Consider the following 26,046-nt stretch of genomic DNA (forward strand, 5'->3'; position numbering starts at 1 on the left):
TTAGAAGAGCCTTGACTTGGAGCAAATACATCCTAATGGTTGGCTCTTAACATGGTAATTCTTGTTGTAGTGGGTATGTGGATGGCTGCTTTCTGCCAGTTGGTACCACCTGTAATGTCTAACTGCTAGGATTGTAATGTAGCATCTGTCACGTAGTGTGTTTGCAGTAAATATTGCCTCCTTATTACTATGGAGAGCAGAGCTCTTAGGTAATACTTTTCTTTAAGCTTGTTTTGGGTGGTTTATCCTTAGAAGTGAAAAAATTCCCTTTGAAAATTTTAATTCAGACTGACCGCCCTTGATTTGTTAGAATTAATGAGGTTTTATTATGCCAGACAGGTCTCTAATTCAGTGTGAATAGCCCAAACTTGACTTTCCTCAGTTAGGAAAATAGAAGATGCTTTTGAAAGATTGGAGAGTTTTGGAGGGGGAAAAGTTCCACAGGAAACAGATCCCTCCGTTAATTTTTCCAGTGTGAGAATATTCCCATTCAGTAATAAGTTTTATTCTTAACCTGTCAAATCCTCAGATAGATCTTTGTGAACTTTTGACTGGGGTTCCTTAATTTGTCCCCAAGACGTGAAATTGTGTGGAATTGATTCTTCTGTCTGGTCTCTCTCACAGGCTATTGAGAAGTATTGCCGAGTGAGCGGCGGGTTTTCCGGGGTGAAGGACGTGTACTCGTCTACTCCTACCCACGATGATGTGCAGCAGAGTTTCTTTCTCGCTGAGACGTTGAAGTAAGTGGATGCCTTTAAATACTCTGTTTTTACTGTAGGCAGGTGTCGCTGCGTGGTCTCTGCTTGAGGAGTTACGACTGGTGGCCTGTGACACCAGATTCTATTACAAATATCTTTTTCTGTAATCGGGTCTTAAATTGTTAGCTGCATCTCCAGAAGAATGACTTAAACTATGAGGTAGGTATTTTGTCCACTAAGAGTTGAGTACCTTTGCTTTGTTCTCGGCTCTGTGGGATGCGTTAGAATCACCTGGAAGACTCCTGAAAGCATCGGTAACGAGGCCGCAACCGCACAGTTTCTCCTGTGGTGGATCTAGCACAGGACCTGAGAATTTGCGTTTCTGGCAAACTCCCCGCTGACCCTGGTCCTGCTGGTCCTGGGACTGCACCTGAACCCCCTGCTCGCACTAACGAAGTCCGTTAGGAATAATAACGGAGTTGTGATGGTACTAGAGGGTATATGACCACAGTCATCCCTCCTCTCTGTAAGGGTTCCTGTAAAGATACACATAAAAGGAACAATGGAAAAGAAAGACCACTGTTGTTTGGGCTTGTACTCAGAACTCCAGGCAGAGCTCCAGAAACTGGCACCTTACATGTGTCCACTTCCCTGCGGATCTCCCAAGTAAATCTCTTTTGATACCCTCTCGTAAATTTCATATTTCTATTTCCTGTGTGTTTGTACCTGAGTGCCTCAGAAACAAACTTCATTTGTTCAAAAAAAAAAAAAAATTAAAAAAAAAGTATTTCCAGGCATTGTTCAGGCTAATTGTAGATGTATCAGCAGACAAAAAGGACAAAAATCCCTACCCTCCTGGAGTCTGCATTCTAGTCTACTTCTGGCATATGTGTTGGGACATTACAATCGAAATGTACCTATCGCAGACTAAGTTTCTGATCTCAAATGGCCATCTTATTCTGGTTTTTCCTTTAGTGTCCCTAGCACTCGTATTTTCCCACCTTTTCTTCATGTACATTATAAACTTATTTCTTTTTTCTCTAATATATCATTAACTCTTTACGATTCGTGTTACATTGTTTCTTTATTTTGCCCCCTCCTTTCCCTATCTGTGACTGATCCTAACCCAAACCCTTACTGCTGCTGATGATTTAGAACATCTGCTCAGTAGTCAGCCCCCCGGCCTCTGGTCCTTCCTTGTTGGGCTCACCCTGCATGGTTAGACTGGGACCGTGTGAGGTAGAGCACTGGGTGAGAAGGCAAAACCACAGCAGCTTTAGTTACACACTTGCTGTAAGCTGGGAATAAAGTTTCTTTGCTTTCAGTTTTCATAGCCATAAACGGTGGACTTTGACCCAAATTATCTAAGATCTCTTATTTTTTTTCTTTTTAGACCAGGAAATTGTAAGGATGGCACAGTGACTATTTGTGTATCCATACACATACACACACACATGTATATACTCCCTTTCATTTTATTATCTGTTTCATGTTTTATTGGCTCTGATGGGAATGCCTTTACCATTTCTATCAATTAATGCCCCTCTCTTATTTCTAAATTGAGTTCAGATCTCACTTCTTGCAGATTGGCTTTCATAATTAATTCTCAGATTCCTCTTCAGTGTCCCCATTAGGACATGAGATGGAGTTGCAAATGTGTGGCATGCTGCCTTTCCCCTTCCAGTTACGTATATGGAATATTACCAGATGACCTTGGTACTTTCCACTGCCAAGTTCAGGAAGAATCCTTCTCAACACAGCACTCTAGGTAACCAATTATATATATATAATTTGCATATATATATATATATGTATATGTACATACATATACATATATATATACACACACACACACACATATATATATATATATATATATATATATATATATAATTGCCACAATACTCACTTTCACAAAAACACATATACGTTTTTGAATCAATAAAAGTGAAAAGGGTGAGACAAGAAGAATCAGATAATTATAACAAAATCTAGGCTACAGAATTATCACAGTTGAGTACTACATCAGCACTGAGCCTCCTGGTAGCAAAAAGGAAGCATCTTGCTCAGTGTCATTTTCATCTTTGTGAGTTGGGAGAACATATGACTTTGACAAATGAGACCAATTTTTTCTTACTGCTAAATTATAAGATGACCTAATTTCATAGCTTGTTATTAAGTATTGAACTATTAGATGAACCACATAAAAATGCCCTTTTTAAAAGTCAACAACAGTGAAATACTGGCATTTTTATAGGGCTCATCCTAGTACATAATGGCAGATACCTTCAAACACTGACGTTTTATAGAAGATGCAAAACTCTTAATGTGACTTATTCTTTATGAAAACTGATGGCATAATGTAGAATGCATTTGAATCAAGACATTTCTGTGAAGACTAATGTAGTTGTAGGTTTATATTTTTCTTACTATTAAGATAGAGCTTGAAACTCTATAGAGGAATGAAGATTAGTATGACTTCATAGATTTTTCTCAAATACCAATTAATTTAAACAGGCTTTTATCAGAAGCTGAGTAGCTGTTGACTGAAGATTGTATATTCTATCAAGCGGTTCATATTTATTGTCCATTCATTAAAGGGCAGTAATCCGTGTGTTTTGGCTATCAGAGATGGCAACTGATTGGCTTGGGAGCAGCAGAGTTAAATGTAATAGCATGTGTTCTTGACCTAGTTGAGGGCTGTTTTACCTTTTACATATTGTTGTCCTACAGCTATAGCTACACATTTTTCTCCAGAAGGTAAAATGCTGTGTCCTCTGTTTCTTTTGTTTGCCTCAGTAGTTGCCAATGTGTTTATTTCTATAGCATACATACTGATGGCATGATAAAAACTATGTAATGAGCAAGGTCAGGGATAGATTCCTTCGAGGCCTCTTTCCTTAAAACTCTAACATTCTAACAGAGGAAATAAAACACATGCAGGTTTGCAAAAAATGTTAAATATAGTTAAGTGTACAAGAGAAATGTTAATAAAGTGAGCAGTCCTCCAGAGGAGGAAGTGTTTACTTAACCTAGAAAGCAGAAAGGAAGACTTCATGGAAGTGGTGGCATTTAAATCAGACTTGAAGGCAAAATGGGTAGAGTAGGATGACTTAGTATTCGGGGAATAGCTGTAAGGCAGACAGTGACATATGAAGGATGAGATTCAGGTGCTCTAGAGGGTGTAATTGACAAGTGCTAGTATCTTACTAGATATAGGGAGATCCAGAAAGAAGGAAGAGTAGGAGATAACATTTCAGTTTTCAGTGTGGGTAACTGTAAGGATTATGACACCAAGTTGCAAGAAGAAGTAGATTTTCAGAAAAGATAATGAGTTACTTTTGACATATGTTCCCAAGAGGCATTTGCAAATATAGATCTGGAGCTCAAAATACAAGTGCAGGAAGCTTTTGAGGATGAAGAGAAAAGAAAGCATATATCTGATGTTTGAAGATGGCTACGTGTAACAAAGGAGGCGTTCCAGGTTAGCTTGGCAGAGCAAACACTTGATTTATCCTCCACTCTCTCATGAAAGCCATTAAAATGACTATAGAGGGCTAAGCAGGTGCAATGTTCAAGGACAAAAAGAATGAGAAAGAAATCAACAGAGACAAGAGATGTCAGCAAATTTTTAGAAGATGGAAAACAGAGAAAGCTAAGTACCTGCATCAGGAGAAGTTAACTGGAAGCAAACTGGTGAGTGCTTTAGAACTTTGGAAAAACGCAGGACTTGACATGGTAGGATTGAAAACTGTAGAATTTTTAAGTAAGTTTATAGAATGAGTAGCTAGACCCCAGTCCCCCCCGCCTCATCTCATCTCTACCACGAATGAAACTAGAGATGTCTTGTCTGAAGAGGTCAAATCACGGAGGCTGTGGGCTGCCGGGATGGCAGGCCCAGCTGAAGGTAGTAGATGGGAGATTGGAGGGCTCCTTTCCGGGGAAATGGATTTGCCTGCAAGAAGAAAATCCAGAGGCACTGCTACGTGAGGCCCCCTCAGCAAAATGGCCATTTCCTCCCCCATCCCCGAGTGGTGCAACCACCAGGAAATGCCAACATGCCTATGGTGTCTAGTCAGCATTTGGGGCTTCACTTTTAAATGTTAATGGGCAGTATTGACTTAGAAATATTTGTCAAAATAAGTATGTAAGATATGTGCATGTTTATGTCTGTATGTTATACTTCAAGTGTTTAAAGTTTGTTTAAAAAACAAAATATGAATACAACAAGGTAATTCAAGAAAATATCCCAGAACTGAAGGACATTAGTTTCCAGATTGAAAGCAGCCATCAAGATTCCAGCACAGTGGATGAAAACAGACCTGCAACAAGGCACAAGGCCATATTCAGAACACTTGCGGGTAAAGGAAAGATCCAGCAGCTTCCAAAGAGAGGGGGAATAAAAGTCTGAGAAAAATGATCTGACATCAGGCGGAGCTTCAGACTTCTCAAGAACAACAGTGAAAGCTAGAAGCAGTGGAGCAGTTGATTCAAAATTCTGAGAGAAAATTCCAACTTAGAATTCGAAGTTTCTAGTCATGCAGGGTCTCACAAACCTACTTTCTCAGTTAATGTCTTGGAGGATATGTGCCATCGACGCTGAGTAGAAACCAAAAAAGAAGACATGGAATTAGGGAACAAATGAAGGAAAGATCAAGAGGTTTATCAGTCTAGATTGAATGGGACAGAAGGCCCTGGAGGGATTTTCTCAAGATTGAATTTGTAGAATATTTATATCTGCATATTTTAAGAGGAGATTTAGGCTCTTGAAAATGGTGGCATATTATTAGTAATACAAGGCCGTCTGCTCTTTAGGTGAGGGGAGGGATTATGGAAGAAAGGAAAAGCCAGCCTTGACTAGCTTTCAGCTCAGGAGGAATTGCTAAACTTGAAGCGTTTTGTTTGGAGTCTGGACTGTTATACAGAAATAGGAGGCAATACCACTGTGCCATACTTGCAAGAAAGAGTCTTTGATAACGGGTTTGTTTGCTCAGAGGACTGTTTTTTTCATTGGTTTTTAGCGACGTAGCAGGTGATCCAGGGCCCCTTAAGTTACAACAATTCCAAGAGATATATCTGTACCTCAGTATCTACATCTGTTAACCTAGGTCTCGTTTGGCTTTCGTCGGATCTCAGCACAGTGCTGTTGCGTCTTGATTCGAAGGTCTGATAAGTGTACTTGCTGAAGACGCATTCCCGTCTTTTTCTTCATTCCTATATATTAGGCATTAAAGGATGCAAGAAATCACAGGTTATTGGAACCATGGTCCTCTTAAAAGTTTGTTATTGAAAGAGAAACACTGTAAAGGCCAAGCTTGCCACCACAGTGTGTCTGCCTTCGGTGGGAAAATCTCTGGGGGCAGAAGTTATGTTTTGTGTGGCTTCCTGTGAATCCTCCTTATGTACTTTTTCCCCCTTCCTATCTCTTAAAATTCAGACTTCGAATATAATAGCAAAATTCTGGAAAACTATGTAAGAATAGGTCAAGAGTCTTAGTCAAAGCTATAGAAAAAAATTTATGTACAAGGGTGTTTAGTGCATTTATAAAAATAAAGAGTTATTATATGTTTAGTAACAGTTGGATGGTTAAATAAATTATGGCACATCCACAGTGGATATTATGGATCCAGTAATAGAGACTCCTCGTGGTATAATTAGTAGGCTATTACCTGCACATATACACATATAAATATATACATGTATATATATATATATATACACACACACACATGTATAGATTAAACATGTAGATAAATGTCTTCGTATGTATTTCCACATCAAAACATTGTTTTTACTTTTGTAATCAGAAAAAAACCAGAGTCTTTTAAGTAAATTCAACTACAACCATATTTTCTTGCCTCAAATTTAATTGCTGTTTTTGTGCCTAGAATCAAAAGGAATTTTTTGAGCTGCAAGAAAATTTAGAGGTCATTCATTCCAACAGAAACCACCACAATCCATTTCTTCCTCCTACACACATTCCCAGTGCTAAAAGTATCTTTACAACATACAGAGTATTGTGTCATAAAGTCTTCTGTTAATCTTTTCGGTTGATGGGCAGCTCACTGCCTCAGAAGGCCAACCCGTGCCACTGTTCAAAAGCCTTTCTTATTAGAAAACTCTTTCTTACATTGAGTTAAAATCTGCTTCACTGTGCGCTCCATTCAGTGATACATGTTTTGCCCTTTGGAAGTATACAGTCTGCTGCATATTTGCCAGGCTAAAGATTGCAGGTTTGTGTACTATTTCTTTCTATGGCACTGGTCTGCTTGCCTTCTGTGGACATGAGTCCATGGTTTTCTGGACTGAACACTGCATTTAAGATGTGGTCAAACCAGTTTAGGTTACCAGTCCCTACTTTGGTCATTATACTCACATCAATGCAAGATAATACTCTTCTATTTTCTAGTAACCCTGTCAGTATAGCTTGAAATTTTGCTATTGGTCTTTTTTTTTTTTTTTAATGTTTATTTTTGAGAAAGACAGAGTGCAGGCAGGGGAGGGGCAGAGAGAGCGGGAGACAGAAAATCTGAAGCAGTCTCCCACTGTCAGCACAGAGCCCTACGAGGAGCTCAAAACCCATGAACCAAGATTATGACCTGAGCTGAAGTTGGGTTGCTTAACTGACTAAGCCACCCAGGCGCCCCAGTCTGTTTTTTTTTTTTTAACATGAACTAAGATAATTACTTTCTTCTATTTGATGTAATTAATTTTATTTCACTTTATCTTTTTCCTTATTAAATTTTACTTTGTTAGATTTAACATATTCTGATTTGTTGAAATTTTTTGAACTGTTGCGTTTTTCATTTAATGTATTAGCTCTTCTAGCTTTGTGACACTCACAGATTTAATGTCTTCTCTATATATACCAAATTCATCAGATCATACAAACATCTCTACCAGTACATATTTGTCTGTCTTATCCCAACTCTTCCCCGTAGTAACTATGTGGACAAGTTACTGAATTTTCTGCCTCAGGTTTATCATATGTAAAAAGAAAATTAATAATAGTATCACCTGAAAGGGTTGTTATGGAAATTAATATAGTGAAGCACTTAGAATTATATCTGGCACAAAATACACGGTAGCAGGTGGAAAGTCATTGCAGGATGGTTGTGCTAATAGTTGGGGAAAGAAGCTAGATGCGAAGCAAAGGAGAACAAGGGCAGACTGGAACTCACAAGGACAAATGATCCCTTATCTGTGTCTCTTGGCCTCCGACTTTGATAAGCAGCTAATTTGCAGAAGAAGCTGGCACCCTTTGCCATGGGACTATATATGTCTGGCTTCAGAACTGGAAAAATGACTGAGGAGCTCCCAACAGGAGTGGCAGGTGTTGAAGGTCTGGCAGCCTCCCCACCCTGCAAGGTGAGCCAGGCAGTCACCGGCAGTGCATCGTGTTAACAGCACATGGCAACACTAGACTCCTCTGACGCTTGGTGGGTGCCGCCATACTTCAGCCTCCGGCTCACGTGCAGGGTCTGTCTTCTGTAGCCAGCTCTAACCCACAAGCATACAGAGAAAGTGGTTCTGACAAATGTAGTTCCAGCTTAGCTGTGTTTGACAAAGTACACAGTCACTGCAGGGGACAAGCCCTTCCAGACTATAAAAGAAATTATAAGCTACTTTATATCATATAGTATGCAATATTTATACATAGAGGATCATTTAAAAACTGTTAATAAAGCTATAAAAACCAAGAGGTTAGTAGTGGTACAAGAGTAAATGGAGCAGTGGAACAAAACAGAGTTCAGAAATAAGCCCTCTTGTGTGTGGGAATTTCATCTTTGTAGAAAATCCATCCAGATCATTGAAGAAAAGTTAGATTAGTTACTAGAGGATACTAGGAAAACTGTTCATTAGGAAAGAGTCATGGCTAGTTCGCTGGATCCCTGCTAAATACCAAAAACTGATCTTACATAGAACATGCTTTAAATATAAAAAATGAAATAAAATCATGAAAAAAGTCGGAAATGTTTGTTCCCAACTCTGGGGGTGAGGACGCATGGCACAAACCCCAGAAATCTTAGAAGGAAAAGATAAAAAACACTTCAGCCACTTGAAAATGGAAAACATCCACGAGGGGAAAAAAAAGAACACTAAGGTAAAAGGTGGCATGCTGGGAAAACATATTTGCAATTCATTCGATAGTAGAATAACTGAAATTTGAAATTAAGGAACAAAGGCTAAGCTAAAATAAGTAAAGGCAGTTCACTGAAAATAAAGTTGGACAATACTGTAAACACATGAAAATGAAATGTTTGACCCACTCATAGAGAAATGACGTAAATTAATAATCAAATATGTTTTACTATCAGATTACTTCAGATTTTAAAAATTTATATTCTGGTGTGGGCAGGGATGTAAGGATCTAGTCATACAGGAGGGGTGAGAGTGTTGTTTGATGTGGGGGGTAAAGCTCATTGGGAAAGAACCTATTGAAATACTAAGTTCACATTAATTTTGCTCCAGTAGTCCTGCTTTTCGAACTGTCCTGCAGGTATACTCCACCAGGTGAGAAAGAGGGATGAAAAAGATGCCTCTTGCCTCCACATTGTCCACCTTCTTTGCTCCTATATTGAATAATTGAGATTAAGTGCTGCATGTACCTTTTCGGTCACGTCTCCTGCTGAACCACTTAGCAGGTCTATACCTGCTTACTATGCATTTTCACTTACATGTCCTTCTCTTGCTGTCCCTTCTGCATGCGATTCCTCATTCCTTTTTTTATCCCTAACAAACGCTTAACTAGGTTTTCAAGGTGTAGCTTAGATATCACTGTCTGTGAGTTCTCTCCAACACTAAGGCAGAATTAATCGATCCTTAAGTATACTCACGATACTTCCTTGTCCTAATAGTCTACAGGAAATATTAATGCCCTAGAGTTTAGTTTCACGTTTGGGTTACAGTATACACTCAACAAATGTTTGTTGAATGATACAGAATGAACAGCTTAGCTCTTGTCATATTTAAAATTAGTTGTGTAAACATCTTTTTCCTCTATATTGTGCAGTTCCTCAAAAATCAAGGCCAAATGGATTGTTTTTAATATAGCTTTTTTTTAATCATAAAAATAAAATGTGGATATGGCAAAATGAATTAAACAGAAAAAAAACGGAGAAGAAAAATTTCTCTGGATTCCACATCCAGTCTCACTTCCCAAAGATAACTATTATTCAACAGTTCTTGAGGTATCCTTTTAGAGGTTTTCAGGGTATAAGCAAACATGTAAAAATATATATTTATAATGTGTATCCTTTTAATAGCCTTTTCCCCCCTCCCCTTCCCACAGATGCAATCATGTATACCTGCTGTTCTGAGACTTGCAATTTTCATCTTACTCTTTATCTAGAAAAGGTTTCCATATGGACACATAAATCCACTGAGGAGTATGTCATTTGCTTAATCAGTACTCTATTGTTAGATATAGAAGTTCGTTCTAGTTTTTTGCTGTTATAAACGTTTCAGTGAGTATCCTTTTATATATAACTCTGCTCCCTGTATGAATATAAATAGTCATTTATATTCCTTACAGTAGAATGGCTGGGTCAAGGGGCATGTGCATTTGAGTTATGATCATTTTAGTTAAACAGAGTTAAGTCTAGAGAGCTAACTCTTCACAAAACTTCTCACAGATGGAAAGCTCTGAAAGTTCAGGGAAAAAAGTATTTTAGAAAATTAACTGGTTAGAAACATGAGAATTGAGAATATTCTGAGAAGTAACAAAATATTTAGATAGTACTTGATACGTAAAGTAAGTTTTGAATGAGTAGGCTTTTTAGAAGTCAGTCTTAAATTATTTTGAATTTTTAAGTGATTCAAAATAAACTCAAGAGAATAAGTCACTTGATTTTTTTTTCTATAGGTTAAGAACACAGAAAGTCAAAACAGTTGGAAGTTCTTAGGAAATTAATAGGGATAAAGGTTTCAGAATTTGCTCACCCTTTTAAACTATTATTTTCTGGGGTTCTTAATTCTACCTCTTTACTCTTGATGTGTCCTTATCTACTAAGTAAATGGTGATCAGAATATAGAGATGACACACTGTAGTGTATGAAATAATTCATCCAACAAATACTTGATGCCTCATGTGTGCCTTTGCTGTTTTATGTGCCAGAGATACAGCAGTGAATGTATAGAGAACAGTCTTGACACCAAGGAACTCACAAACTGTGTTCACACTCCCCTTGACTTCCAACTGCTGTGTTTTTTGAGTGCCTGTCTGTAAAAATAGGCCCTGTGTATATATATCATCTGTACTTTCCATTATTCTCTTGTCTTTCCTTTATTTTTTTCAGCACTATTCCCACCTGATACATGCATTTGTTTTTTTATCTGTCTCTACCAGTAAGTAGAATGTAAGCTTCATAACTGCAGGAACTTTTCCTTTTAACTACTGTCACCTCCCTAGCACCCAGTACGCAGTGTAAGAGACACTCAATAAATATGTGTTACGTAAGAACAAAGTTGGCTATTTGCATCTGTACTCTGATGCTCTTAGGTCGTAGTTTGTTTTTCCAGCCTTATTGAGATCTAGTTGACATACAGTGTTGTGTAAGTGTAAGGTGTACAGAGTGATTATTTAATACATCTATCTTAATTGTAATATGATTACCACCCGTAGTGTTAGCTAATGCCTCCATCATGTCACGTACTTAACCATTTCTCTTTTGTGAGAACGTTTAAGATCTCTCTCAGCCACTTTCAGGTATATAATACAGCATTGTTGACTGTAATCTAATCCTCTACATTAGATCCCCAGAACTCACCTTCCAACTAGAAGTTTCTACACAAGTATGGCCTTTGAAGATTCCACTTATGGATATCGTACAATCTTTGTCTTTTCTTGTCTGACTTATCTCACTTAGCAAAGTTCCCTCAAGGTCCATCCATGTTGCAAATGGCAGGAAATCATCTCTCTTAGGGCTGAATAGTATTTCTGTGTGTGTGTATGTGTGTGTGTTTTATACATACCATGTCTTCTTTATCCATTCATTAGTTGGTAGACACATAGGTTATTTCCATATCTTGGCTATTGTGAAGCTTAACGGTGCAATAAACATGGGAATGCAGATATTTCTTTGATACACTGTTTCTATTTCCTGTGGATGCATACCCAAAAGTGGGATTACTGGATCATAAGGCATTTTTATTTTTAATTTTTTGAGGAATCTCCGTAGTGTTTTCCATAACAGCTGCACCAGTTTACATTCCCACCAAGAGCACGCAACATCTCTCTTGTTTTTTTGATGACAGCCATTTTAACAGATGTGAGTTGATATCATTATGGTTTTGATTTGCATTTCCCTGATGATTGGTGATGTTGAGCGTGTTTGCATGTGCCCGTTCATCATTTGTATGGTTTTTCTGGACAGATGTCTATTTAGTTCTTTGGCCCACTTTTTAATTGTTTCATTTTTGTTATTGAGTCATATGAGATGTTTATATATTTTCTATGTTAACCCTTTATCATATATGCAATTTACAAATATTTTCTCTGATTCTATAGGTTGTCCTCCATTTTGTGTGTGTGTGTGTGTGTGTGTGTGTGTGTGTGCGCGCGCATGTGTGTGGTTTTACTCTGCAGAAACCTTTTAGTTTGGGGTAGTTCCATTTATTTATTTTTGCGTTTGTTTTCTGCACTTTGGTGTCATAGCCAAAAAATCATTGCTGAAGCACAAGTCAAGGAGCTCTTTCTGTGTTTTCTTCTAGGAGTTTTGCAGTTTCAGGTGTTAAATGGTAGTTTTTAGTTGTGTCATTTTATCATTTCTAATTATATATATTTTTTAAATTTTTTTCATGTTTTATCCATTTTCTGAGAGAGAGAGAGAGAGAGAGAGCGAGAGCAGGGGAGGAGCAGAGAGAGAGAGGGAGACACAGAATCCAAAGCAGGCTCCACGGCCTGGAGCCTGATGTGGGGCTTGAACTCATGAACCATGAGATCATGACCTGAGCTGTAGTCAGTCGTTTTAACTGACTGAGCCACCCAGGCATCCTCTAATTATATTTTTAAGGCACTCCCTGATCATCCTATATAAAATTTCAGATTGCTCCCTGTTCCCGTATCATTTCCCCTTACTTCACCTTTACTCCACAGCACCCAACTTCTAACATACTATGTCATTTCCATAGGCATTCCCCAACTTAGAGTATAAGCATATACTATATAAGCATAAGGGCAGTGATTTTTGTATATTTTAGTTATTCTATCTCTGTATCTATGGTGGGACCACACCTACTTGTTTCAGAATTAAGTATCTGTTAAATAAAAGATTGAATTATTTGATTCCAAGAGAGACAGCTGAAAAAGAACAATTTTATACGGTCTTGCAAAAATGGGAACAGGAGAAGAGACCTACTTTATTTCTTGGTTGAGGCTCCAGGCTTAAATTCAGAATTCAGTTAGTGCTAGAAGATCGCTCACAGTGAATGCGTGAAGGAGTTGATGAAGCAGGAAGAAAAGGCTCAGGACCTTTGAAATGAAATGTGAAAAGTGAGGGCGTCAGGGCAGTGGACCTGCTTTCAGTAGAGGCAGAGGTTGAGATGCCCACGTGAAGGAGAGCAGAAACCATGCACGCCAACTAGTGCTGGAAGTTTTGGTGCACCTGGGACCGAGGTTCTGAAGCTTGCGCTTGCGTCAGAATCACCTGGAAAGCTTGTAAAACAAGATTGCTGGGCTCTGTCACCAAAGTCTGATTAGTCGTGTTGAGTGGGGCCTAAAGATCTGTACTTGTAACAAGTTTCCAGGTGATGCTGATGCTCCTGATCTAGGGAATCACACTCTGAGAACCCCTGACACCTGTGAATCAGTAAACCATTATGGAAGAAGTTAGGGATCAAGGAATTCCCTGCACTGGCGAGGTATAGCCAGTACACCTTGAGGTCGGGTGGGCAAGTCATTGCCAAGTGCCTGTTCATGTGATCTAGTTTCCTCAAATGGTATACTGGAGGACCAAAACCACGGTCTCCCTGTTTTCTGATTCCTCCTAGGATATCCCACAGTGTCACAGTGCAATCCAAATGTTAGACAGTAGGGACACACACATACACAGAGTGAATATCACTTTCACCATGAAGCATTTTTTTCAGTGTCAAAACTGTGTACTTTGAAACATCCTTGCCTTTTTTTTCCCTGCAGCAGAGGGAGCTACAACCCAAATTGTATTTATGTGGCAGTTACACATAATAAGGTAATTTTCCTTTTTCGTCCTTTTCCTTTAGTCTTCTTTATTTTAACTTTAAAAATCCACTGTATTGAAGTATTTTAGATGTGCAGTTCATTGTCTTGGGCAAATATAGAAGCCTGGGTAACGACCACCCCAGTCACTCTGGAACATTTCCATCCTAGTCTTGCAGTGATGGTGGTTTTCACCCCACCTCCAACGCTTAGCTGCTTTTGATCACTGTAGGTTGCCTGTCTGGCACTTCATATAATTGGGATCATGTAGTATGCACTTATTTGGGTCTGCTAACTTTTTCAGCGTTATGTTTTTTAGATTAATCAGTGTTGTTGCATGTATCACTTTTTTCTTTGGTAAGTAGTATTCTGTTGTATGGATATACTGTGGTTTGTGTATCTGTTCTCTATTTATTTTTTTGGTTGTAAAACTTGAGTTTATTTATAGAAAAACACATGGTAGCATATAATTTTTTTCCTGAGGAAGTCTTAGCATATATACATGGTTATGCTGTTTAGAACAGCCCCAACCAAAATAATGCCCTGGCATATTATTTTTTTAGTATGTATGTATTTTAAGTTTTTACTTAAATTCCAGGTAGTTAACATATAGTGTAATATTGGTTTCAGGAGCAGAATTTATTGATTCATCATCTACATACAACACTTAGTGCTCATCACAAGTGCCCTCCATAATGCCCATCACCCACTTAGCCCATCCCCTGCCCATCTTGTCTCCAGAAACCTTCAATTTGTTCTCTATAGTTAAGAGTCTCAGGGCGCCTGGGTGGCTCAGTGAGTTGAAGGACCCACTCTTGATTTTGGCTCAGGTCATGGTCCCAGGGTGATGGGATTGAGCCCTGCATGGAGCCTGCTTGAGACTGACTGACTCTCTCTCTCTCTCTCTCTCTCTCTCTCTCTCTCTTTCTGTGTGTGTGTGTGTGTGTGTGTGTGTGTGTGTGTGCGCCCCTCTGCCCCTGTTCACACTCTGTGTCTCTCTCTCAAATTTAAAAAAAAAAAATTAAAAGAACCTCTTTTTTTTTAATTTAAAAAAATATTTTATTCATTTATTTTTGAGAGAGAAGGAGAATGCAAATGGGGGAGAAGGACAGAGAGAGAAGGAGACACAGAATCCGAAGCAGGCTCCAGGCCCTGAGCTGTCAGCACAGAGCCCGACGTGGTGCTCAAACTCATAAACCATGAGATCATGACCTGAGCCAAAGTCGGATCCTCAACTGACTGAGCCACCTAGGTACCCCCCCCCCGAAAAAAAGAGTCTCTTATAGTTTGCTTCCCTCTCTTTTTTTCTCCCCTTCCCCTATATTCATCTGTTTTGGTTCTTAAATTCCACGTATGAGTGAAATCATATGGTATTTGTCTTTCTCTGACTTATTTTGCTTAGCATTATACTCTCTAAATCCATCCACGTCATTGAAAATGGCAAAATTCATTCTTTTTTATGGCTGAGTAATATTCCATTGTGTATATATATATATATACCACACCTTCTTTATCCATTCATCAGTCAGTGGATCTGTCTTCTTTTTGATGGCATTAGTCATGTGCTTTTGAAAGGAATCAGGGAAAGAAGAGGAATTATGTTTGTTTGCCATTTGATTACATGTATCTAGCTCTTAATTTTTTTCTTTCTAGGAATTTTTTAATTCTTCCCTTAAAAGTAATGGTATCTAATTTGCTGTTATCAAATAAACAATTATTACCAAATAGTTTGCCATTATTAAATAAAATATTTAAATATTTTAATCTTGGTGCTTCTTAGAGATGGTAAAGAAGAACCCATAGCAGTCAAAATTTGTGGCACCGGTCTTCCTGTCAAAACTCAAGTAAATATCGTTGCCTAAAGTTTGTTATTCAAAATTTGAAATGCCTTTTAAAAATTTCTAGTGAGACTTCCAGTTCTCCCTTTGCAAATAATTTTACTAATCAAGTTTTTTCTTGATATTTTAGCTAGGTTTGCTAATTAGCTGCTCTTTCTAGAGAGAATATTTTAGAATGATAAAACTAGTAATACATGAGGAGAGTAATAGACTTGTGACCAGGAAATATACCAGAATGCTAATAGTAGCATCTAGGAGGTAAGTATGTATGGGTTTCACTGTAAAATTCTTTCAAAGTTTCTGAGGTGTGAAGGTTTTATAGTAAAATACTAGAGCGGGGAGAAGGGGAAAGCTAGTGAATTGTTGCACAGGACAGATATTGTTACAAATGTTGCTATCCTGTCCTCTGGTAGTTCTGGTTTTGCTTTTTATAGCTCCTGTTATCTGCCTGCGCCTGTAAAGTTATTCTCAGTATAAGCAAATGAAAGCCCAGTTAGCCAGCTATCAGACTATTAAAGCTTATCCCCTAGTGAACAAGGTTTTGAAGTAGGTTCAAAGACAGTTCTGATAATGGTTTTGTCAATAAAGCATCAAGGGTAGTATGACTTTTAAGTTCATAAGCAAAAGTGTCTAAGTAGTATATTTGAGAGAGAGGCAGGAATCAATGAGATGATTGGGGTGAGGATTGTTAGCCTAGGAAAAAATAATTCAAGAGGGAAGTCTGGGAAAACAGAGCCACTGTTCCCTTCCATTTATCTTTTATCTTGTCTGTAACTGGATCCTAAAGTTAACCTCCTGCCCTGAGAGAAGGACTGTTTTTCCAGCTGGATGAGGAAAGTAGCATATGAGGTCTCCTGTTCTGTGCTGTTCTCTGCTCTGACAGCTGATTTGCAAACTAAGTCCCATTCAAAAGTATTTATTAAGTAACCGCTCTCTTTCCAGAAGTGTGCGATTTGGGAATTAAAGCATATGAAACATAATACCGTATGAGGAACTTGCAGGCTAGTTAAGAAATCTCTTCCTTCTGGCAACAGGCAAATTCAATAAAAGTGCAGAGTATATAGTCAAGTACCAAATAGAATATAAGTCTTTTAGATTCAAAGAAGGGAACTTTGGCTTGGGCTAGAGCAGTCATGAAGAAAGTTTGAGATAATGCTAAATGATACCTGATATGTTAATAGGTGAGGCAAAGCAGAAAGTCATTTCATGAAAAGAGATCCAGCTTGAGAAAAGAAATGCTACCTCTCTTTAAAAAGACAGTAAGAGGGGCTCCTGGGTGGCTCAGTCAGTTAGGCGTCCGACTTCACCCCAGGTCATGATCTTGCGTTTCATGAGTTCAAGCCCCGCGTCGGGCTCTGTGCTGACAGCTCAGAGCCTGGAGCCTGCTTCGAATTCTGTGTCTCCCCTTCTTTCTCTGCCCCTCCCCTGCTTGTGCTCTCTCTCTGTCTCTCAAAAAAATGAATAAATATTAAAAATAAATAAATAAATAAATAAATAAATAAATAAAAAGACAGGAAGAAAACTAGACTGACTAAAGAATATTCATTAGAAGTAATGAGAGATAGGCTTCTAAAGTCAAAATCAGGGAAGCAACTGTATGGATGAACATTGAGAACATCATGTTAAATGAAATGAGCCAGTCACAAAAAGACATACTGTTAGGATTCCACTTACATGAAGTACCAGTGACCAAGCTGACTGATAGGAAGAGAAAGGAGAAGGTGGTTACCAGGTGCTGGGGGTAAGGGAAGGGGGAATTGTTGCTTTCAAGGGTATAGAGTTTCAGTTTGGCAAGGTGAAAGAGTTCAGGAATCTGTTTCACAATAGTGTGAATATAGCAACACTGCTCAGCTTAAAAATGGTTCAGATGGTAAATTTCTTTGTCTCTTTTTTAAAGTGGACACACAGTGTTCCATTCGTGTCAGGTGTGCAACATGCTGCTTCAACAGGTCCCTGTATGCTGTGCTCACCGCAAGTGTAGCTGCCATCTGTCACCATACCGTGCTGTTACAGTACCATTGCCCACATGGGCTGTTGTGTACCTTTTATCCACATTATCCATTTATTCATTTTATAACTGGAAGCCAGTTTCCCTCTCCCCTCCCCCATATTACCCATTCCTCCACCACCTCCCCTTTGGCAACCATCAGTTTGTTCTCTGTGTGGGTCTGTTTCTGCTTTTTGCTTGTTTATTCCTTTATTTATTTATATTTATTTTTGATTCCATAGATGAGTGAAATCAGAGGGCATGTATCATTCTCTGACTTATTCCACTTAACATAATACCCTCCAGGCCCATCCATGCTGTCACCAATGGCAGGCTGTCATACAATGGTAAATTTTATATTGTGTGTTTTCTTACCACAATAAAAAAAAAAAAAGCAATGGCACACTAAAAAGGGAATCATAAGATAAAATGCAAAGCATCTACACTTTAACTCCAACCTCTTCCTCCAGTCCTTATAACCTATACTGAAATTAAAGGAAAACAAATATGGCTGAGAGAAAATTAGAGCCCTGGAGCTCGAGGGAAGATGGCGGCGTAGGAGGACGCTGGGCTCACCGCGCGTCCTGCTGATCACTTAGATTCCACCTACACCTGCCTAAATAACCCAGAAAACCGCCAGAGGATTAGCAGAACGGAGTCGCCAGACCCAAGCGCAGACGAGAGGACCGCAGAAGAGGGTAGGAAGGGCGGTGAGGCCGTGCGCGCTCCACAGACTGGCGGAGGGAGCCGGGGCGGAGGGGCGGCTCGCCGGCCAAGCAGAGTCCCTGAGTCTGGCTTGCAAAAGCGGAGGGGCCTGACGGACTGTGTTCCGACAGCAAGCGCGACTTAGCATCTGGGAGGTCATAAGTTAACAGCTCTGCTCGGAAAGCGGGAAGGCTGGAAGACAAAGGGAGGGAGAGCTGCTGAGCCCCCAGATGACAGAGCTCAGTTTGGTGGGGAACAAAGGCGCTCGCCAGCGCCATCTCCCCCGCCCATCCCCCAGTCAAAATCCCAAAGGGAACCGGTTCCTGCCAGGGAACTTGCTCCGCGCAAACACCCAACTCTGTGCTTCTGCGGAGCCAAACCTCCGGCAGCGGATCTGACTCCCTCCCGCTGCCACAGGGCCCCTCCTGAAGTGGATCACCTAAGGAGAAGCGAGCTAAGCCTGCCCCTCCTGCCCCTGTGCACCTTGCCTACCCACCCCAGCTAATACGCCAGATCCCCAGCATCACAAGCCTGGCAGTGTGCAAGTAGCCCAGACGGGCCACGCCACCCCACAGTGAATCCCACCCCACAGTGAATCCCACCCCTAGGAGAGGGGAAGAGAAGGCACACACCAGTCTGTGGCCCCAGCGGTGGGCTGGGGGCACACATCAGGTCTGACTGCGGCACCGCCCACCAACTCCAGTTATACACCACAGCACAGGGGAAGTGCCCTGCAGGTCCTCACCACGCCAGGGACTATCCAAAATGACCAAGCGGAAGAATTCCCCTCAGAAGAATCTCCAGGAAATAACAACAGCTAATGAGCTGATCAAAAAGGATTTAAATAATATAACAGAAAGTGAATTTAGAATAATAGTCATAAAATTAATCGCTGGGCTTGAAAACAGTATACAGGACAGCAGAGAATCTCTTGCTACAGAGATCAAGGGACTAAGGAACAGTCACAAGGAGCTGAAAAACGCTTTAAACGAAATGCATAACAAAATGGAAACCACCACAGCTCGGCTTGAAGAGGCAGAGGAGAGAATAGGTGAACTAGAAGATAAAGTTATGGAAAAAGAGGAAGCTGAGAAAAAGAGAGATAAAAAAATCCAGGAGTATGAGGGGAAAATTAGAGAACTAAGTGATACACTGAAAAGAAATAATATACGCATAATTGGTATCCCAGAGGAGGAAGAGAGAGGGAAAGGTGCTGAAGGGATACTTGAAGAAATAATAGCTGAGAACTTCCCTGAACTGGGGAAGGAAAAAGGCATTGAAATCCAAGAGGCACAGAGAACTCCCTTCAGACGTGACTTGAATCGATCTTCTGCACGACATATCATAGTGAAACTGGCAAAATACAAGGATAAAGAGAAAATTCTGAAAGCAGCAAGGGGTAAACGTGCCCTCACATATAAAGGGAGACCGATACGACTCATGACTGATCTCTCTTTTGAAACTTGGCAGGCCAGAAAAATTGGCACGAGACTTTCAGTGTGCTAGACAGAAAAAATATGCAGCCAAGAATTCTTTATCCAGCAAGTCTGTCATTTAGAATAGAAGGAGAGATAAAGGTCTTTCCAAACAAACAAAAACTGAAGGAATTTGTCACCACTAAACCAGCCCTACAAGAGATCCTAAGGGGGACCCTGTGAGACAAAGTCCCAGAGACATCACTACAAGCATAAAACATACAGACATCACAATGACTCTAAACCCGTATCTTTCTATAATAACACTGAATGTAAATGGATTAAATGCGCCAACCAAAAGACATAGGGTATCAGAATGGATAAAAAAACAAGACCCATCTATTTGCTGTCTAAAAGAGACTCATTTTAGACCTGAGGACACCTTTAGATTGAGAGTGAGGGGATGGAGAACTATTTATCATGCTACTGGAAGCCAAAAGAAAGCTGGAGTAGCCATACTTATATCAGACAAACTAGACTTTAAATTAAAGGCTGTAACAAGAGATGAAGAAGGACATTATATAATAGTTACAGGGTCTATCCATCAGGAAGAGCTAACAATTATAAATGTCTATGCGCCGAACACCGGAGCCCCCAAATATATAAAACAATTACTCATAAACATAAGCAACCTTATTGATAAGAATGTGGTAATTGCAGGGGACTTTAACACCCCACTTACAGAAATGGATAGATCATCTAGACACACGGTCAATAAAGAAACAAGGGCCCTGAATGAGACATTGGATCAGATGGACTTGACAGATATATTTAGAACTCTGCATCCCAAAGCAACAGAATACACTTTCTTCTCGAGTGCACATGGAACATTCTCCAAGATAGATCATATACTGGGTCACAAAACAGCCCTTCATAAGTTTACAAGAATTGAAATTATACCATGCATACTTTCAGACCACAATGCTATGAAGCTTGAAATCAACCACAGAAAAAAGTCTGGAAAACCTCCAAAGGCATGGAGGTTAAAGAACACCCTACTAACGAATGAGTGGGTCAACCAGGCAATTAGAGAAGAAATTTAAAAATATATGGAAACAAATGAAAATGAAAATACAACAATCCAAATGCTTTGGGACGCAGCGAAGGCAGTCCTGAGAGGAAAATACATTGCAATCCAGGCCTATCTCAAGAAACAAGAAAAATCCCAAATACGAAATCTAACAGCACACCTAAAGGAAATTGAAGCAGAACAGCAAAGGCAGCCTAAACCCAGCAGAAGAAGAGAAATAATAAAGATCAGAGCAGAAATAAACAATATAGAATCTAAAAAAACTGTAGAGCAGATAAACGAAACCAAGAGTTGGTTTTTTGAAAAAATAAACAAAATTGACAAACCTCTAGCCAGGCTTCTCAAAAAGAAAAGGGAGATGACCCAAATAGATAAAATCATGAATGAAAATGGAATTATTACAACCAATCCCTCAGAGATACAAACAATTATCAGGGAATACTATGAAAAATTATATGCCAACAAATTGGACAACCTGGAAGAAATGGACAAATTCCTGAACACCCACACTCTTCCAAAACTCAATCAGGAGGAAATAGAAAGCTTGAACAGACCCATAACCAGTGAAGAAATTGAATCGGTTATCAAAAATCTCCCAACAAATAAGAGTCCAGGACCAGATGGCTTCCCAGGGGAGTTCTACCAGACGTTTAAAGCAGAGATAATACCTATCCTTCTCAAGCTATTCCAAGAAATAGAAAGGGAAAGAAAACTTCCAGACTCATTCTATGAAGCCAGTATTACTTTGATTCCTAAACCAGACAGAGACCCAGTAAAAAAAGAGAACTATAGGCCAATATCCCTGATGAATATGGATGCAAAAATTCTCAATAAGATACTAGCAAATCGAATTCAACAGCATATAAAAATAATTATTCACCATGATCAAGTGGGATTCATTCCTGGGATGCAGGGCTGGTTCAACATTCGCAAATCAATCAACGTGATACATCACATTAACAAAAAAAAAGAGAAGAACCATATGATCCTGTCAATCGATGCAGAAAAGGCCTTTGACAAAATTCAACACCCTTTCTTAATAAAAACCCTTGACAAAGTCGGGATAGAAGGAACATACTTAAAGATCATAAAAGCCATTTATGAAAAGCCCACAGCTAACATCATCCTCAACGGGGAAAAACTGAGAGCTTTTTCCCTGAGATCAGGAACACGACAGGGATGCCCACTCTCACCGCTGTTGTTTAACATAGTGCTGGAAGTTCTAGCATCAGCAATCACACAACAAAAGGAAATCAAAGGCATCAAAATTGGCAAAGATGAAGTCAAGCTGTCGCTTTTTGCAGATGGCATGATATTATACATGGAAAATCCGATAGACTCCACCAAAAGTCTGCTAGAACTGATACATGAATTCAGCAAAGTTGCAGGATACAAAATCAATGTACAGAAATCAGTTGCATTCTTATACACTAACAATGAAGCAACAGAAAGACAAATAAAGAAACTGATCCCATTCACAATTGCACCAAGAAGCATAAAATACCTAGGAATAAATCTAACCAAAGATGTAAAAGATCTGTATGCTGAAAACTATAGAAAGTTTATGAAGGTAATTGAAGAAGATTTAAAGAAATGGAAAGACATTCCCTGCTCATGGATTGGAAAAATAAATATTGTCAAAATGTCAATACTACCCAAAGCTATCTACACATTCAATGCAATCCCAATCAAAATTGCACCAGCATTCTTCTCGAAACTAGAACAAGCAATCCTAAAATTCATATGGAACCACAAAAGGCCCCGAATAGCCAAAGGAATTTTGAAGAAGACCAAAGCAGGAGGCATCACAATCCCAGACTTTAGCCTCTACTACAAAGCTGTAATCATCAAGACAGCATGGTATTGGCACAAAAACAGACACACAGACCAATGGAATAGAATAGAAACCCCAGAACTAGACCCACAAATGTATGGCCAACTCATCTTTGACAAAGCAGGAAAGAACATCCAATGGAAAAAAGACAGTCTCTTTAACAAATGGTACTGGGAGAACTGGACAGCAACATGCAGAAGGTTGAAACTAGACCACTTTCTCATACCATTCACAAAAATAAACTCAAAATGGTTAAAGGACCTAAATGTGAGACAGGAAACCATCAAAACCTTAGAGAAGAAAGCAGGAAAAGACCTCTCTGACCTCAGCCGTAGCAATCTCTTACTCGACACATCCCCAAAGGCAAGGGAATTAAAAGCAAAAGTGAATTACTGGGACCTTATGAAGATAAAAAGCTTCTGCACAGCAAAGGAAACAACCAACAAAACTAAAAGGCAACCAACGGAATGGGAAAAGATATTCGCAAATGACATATCGGACAAAGGGCTAGTATCAAAAATCGATAAAGAGCTCACCAAACTCCACACCCGAAAAACAAATAACCCAGTGAAGAAATGGGCAGAAAACATGAATAGACACTTCTCTAAAGAAGACATCCGGATGGCCAACAGGCACATGAAAAGATGTTCAGCGTCGCTCCTTATCAGGGAAATACAAATCAGAACCACACTCAGGTATCACCTCACGCCAGTCAGAGTGGCCAAAATGAACAAATCAGGAGACTATAGATGCTGGAGAGGATGTGGAGAAACGGGAACCCTCTTGCACTGTTGGTGGGAATGCAAATTGGTGCAGCCGCTCTGGAAAGCAGTGTGGAGGTTCCTCAGAAAATTAAAAATAGACCTACCCTATGACCCAGCAATAGCACTGCTAGGAATTTATCCAAGGGATACAGGAGTACTGATGCATAGGGGCACTTGTACCCCAATGTTCATAGCAGCACTCTCAACAATAGCCAAATTATGGAAAGAGCCTAAATGTCCATCAACTGATGAATGGATAAAGAAATTGTGGTTTATATACACAATGGAATACTACGTGGCAATGAGAAAAAATGAAATATGGCCTTTTGTAGCAACGTGGATGGAACTGGAGAGTGTGATGCTAAGTGAAATAAGCCATACAGAGAAAGACAGATACCATATGGTTTCACTCTTATGTGGATCCTGAGAAACTTAACAGGAACCCATGGGGGAGGGGAAGGAAAAAAAAAAAAAGAGGTTAGAGTGGGAGAGAGCCAAAGCATAGGAGACTGTTAAAAACTGAGAACAAACTGAGGGTTGATGGGGGGTGGGAGGGAGGAGAGGGTGGGTGATGGGTATTGAGGAGGGCACCTTTTGGGATGAGCACTGGGTGTTGTATGGAAACCAATTTGTCAATAAATTTCATATATATATATATATATATATATATATATATATATATATATATATATGAAAATTAGAGCCCTAAAGGAAGAAAAGTAACTTATTTTAAATGACTGCAAGGATCCTAAGAAATTACATATCAAGGTGCTACTGCAAATGTAATATTATAATCAGTATTCTTTCAGGAATGATGGAGGGAAAGAACAGAATAGATAGCTAATTTTAAAGAAGGGAAAAGTTGGATTGAGGAAAATAAAAGTAGATGGATTTAATGTCCATTTTCACGAAATTCTAGAAAGTCATGATATGAAGACTCTGGAGAAGAACTAGTAATCAAGAAAAACCAGAAAGGCTTCCTCAGAACAAGTTCTTGGTCCACCAACTCTAATGTCCTTTGTGGATTGGTTTAATAATAGAGGATTAAGTGATTCCATGAACATAGGTACATGGAATTCAGCAAATTATTTGGCAAAGTATCTCAAAATGGAAGAGCAGGCCTCTTCCTCTAAGATGAAGTCACAAGTTTCAGAATTTACCCTTCCGCCCAAAGCAAACAGAGAAATAATATAGGATACAGTGGCTTTCAAAACACTGGAGAGGAGGCAGTGAAGGGATGTGATCTCTGAGAGATGGGAGACAAACGAGCAGCCCAGGGTTTGCCCCCGTTTGCCACCTCCATAAGTTTCTGGGCCACAGCATAGGGCGGGGTACCTGAGGCGCAGTCTCCCTAAGGAGTTGGAATTGTGAGTCCAAGGAAACTAAGATAGCTGGTGTTCACAGGAGAGAGCTGCACAGAGAGAACCTGGGAGAATCCCCAAGAGTATTCAGCAGAGGAAAGAAACAATGCCTGAGTTTGGGGGAAAGAATCATCTATGAGGGTTAAAGGGAACAGCTTACGGTGATCACACAAGGCTCAGGAACAGTCAATGCCTATTCCCAATAGCCTGGCTGGAAAATCTCATAATTTCACAGGGCACTGAGTAGAGTACTTGGGACAGTTCTGCCTCAGTAGTGGGGAACAATTTATTGCTGATCTACATTTATTGTGATCTACATAATCACATAATCTACATTTATTGCTGATCTACAATTTATTGTGATCTACATAATCACAAACTTAAGTCCTGAAGGGATCAAGCTGTTTCCAAGTAACTTAACTATATATCTGGACAAAACTCAAGATTTATAGGAATACAAAATTATCCATCAACCAAAAGGTAAAACTCCTAATGTCTGGCATCCAGCCAAAGATACCATGTGTACAATAAGGCAGGAAAACATGGCCAACAATGAAAATAATCAACTGAAACTAAGAATTCATATAGCTGTTAGAATTAGCAGATGATATTAAAACAGTTGTTTGGATTATATTCCATATATTCAAAAACTTAAGTAGAGACATGGAAGATACAAAAACCCAAATCAAACTTCTAGAAATGGAAACTGCAATGTCTGTGTTGAAAAAAATACCATATAGAATTAATAGTAAATTAGACATTGTAAAAGAAAAGATTAGTGAACTTGAAGACATTGCAATTAAAATAAAAATGAAATGAGCAAAAAAAAGAGAATCTTATAAAAATGCAGAGAGTATTGGTGAGCTGTGTAACAACTATAGGTGGCCTAAAATATGTGAAATTGAAGTTTCTGAAGGAGAGGATATAGAAATGGATTTAAAAAAATATATTGGCCCAAATCTTTCCAAACGATGTAAACTCTATACCCACACATCCCAGAAGCTGAATAAACTCCAAGGACAAGAAACATGAAGACTACTTACTTCACTAAGGCACCTTAAAACCAGTTGATAATGAAAAGAATCTGAAAAGCAACCAGAGGAAAAAAGACACGTTAGGTAAAAAGGAGCAAATATAAGAATGGCAGCAGGGTGCTCATTGAAAACAAGACTGATAT

General features: G+C 39.3%; 1 protein-coding gene across 6 annotated transcripts in view; it reads left to right on the plus strand.

The window, feature by feature from the left end:
- The window catches only part of MAN1A2 (mannosidase alpha class 1A member 2), a 188,985-nt gene that overhangs the window by 146,164 nt on the left and 16,775 nt on the right, over positions 1-26,046 (plus strand). For 3 of the 6 annotated variants that reach the window (XM_003990510.6, XM_045033345.1, XM_045033346.1), the window contains exon 12: positions 625-740. In XM_003990510.6, the coding sequence (XP_003990559.1) occupies positions 625-740 (116 nt within the window). Of the gene's footprint in view, positions 1-624; positions 741-2,320; positions 2,457-9,990; positions 10,034-13,836; positions 13,889-26,046 lie in introns of those variants that run through there. The other 3 variants (XM_019837695.3, XM_045033343.1, XM_045033344.1) reach the window with 3 other exon arrangements.

This window comes from Felis catus, chromosome C1 (genome assembly GCF_018350175.1).
Source record: "Felis catus isolate Fca126 chromosome C1, F.catus_Fca126_mat1.0, whole genome shotgun sequence".
Lineage (NCBI taxonomy): Eukaryota > Metazoa > Chordata > Mammalia > Carnivora > Felidae > Felis > Felis catus.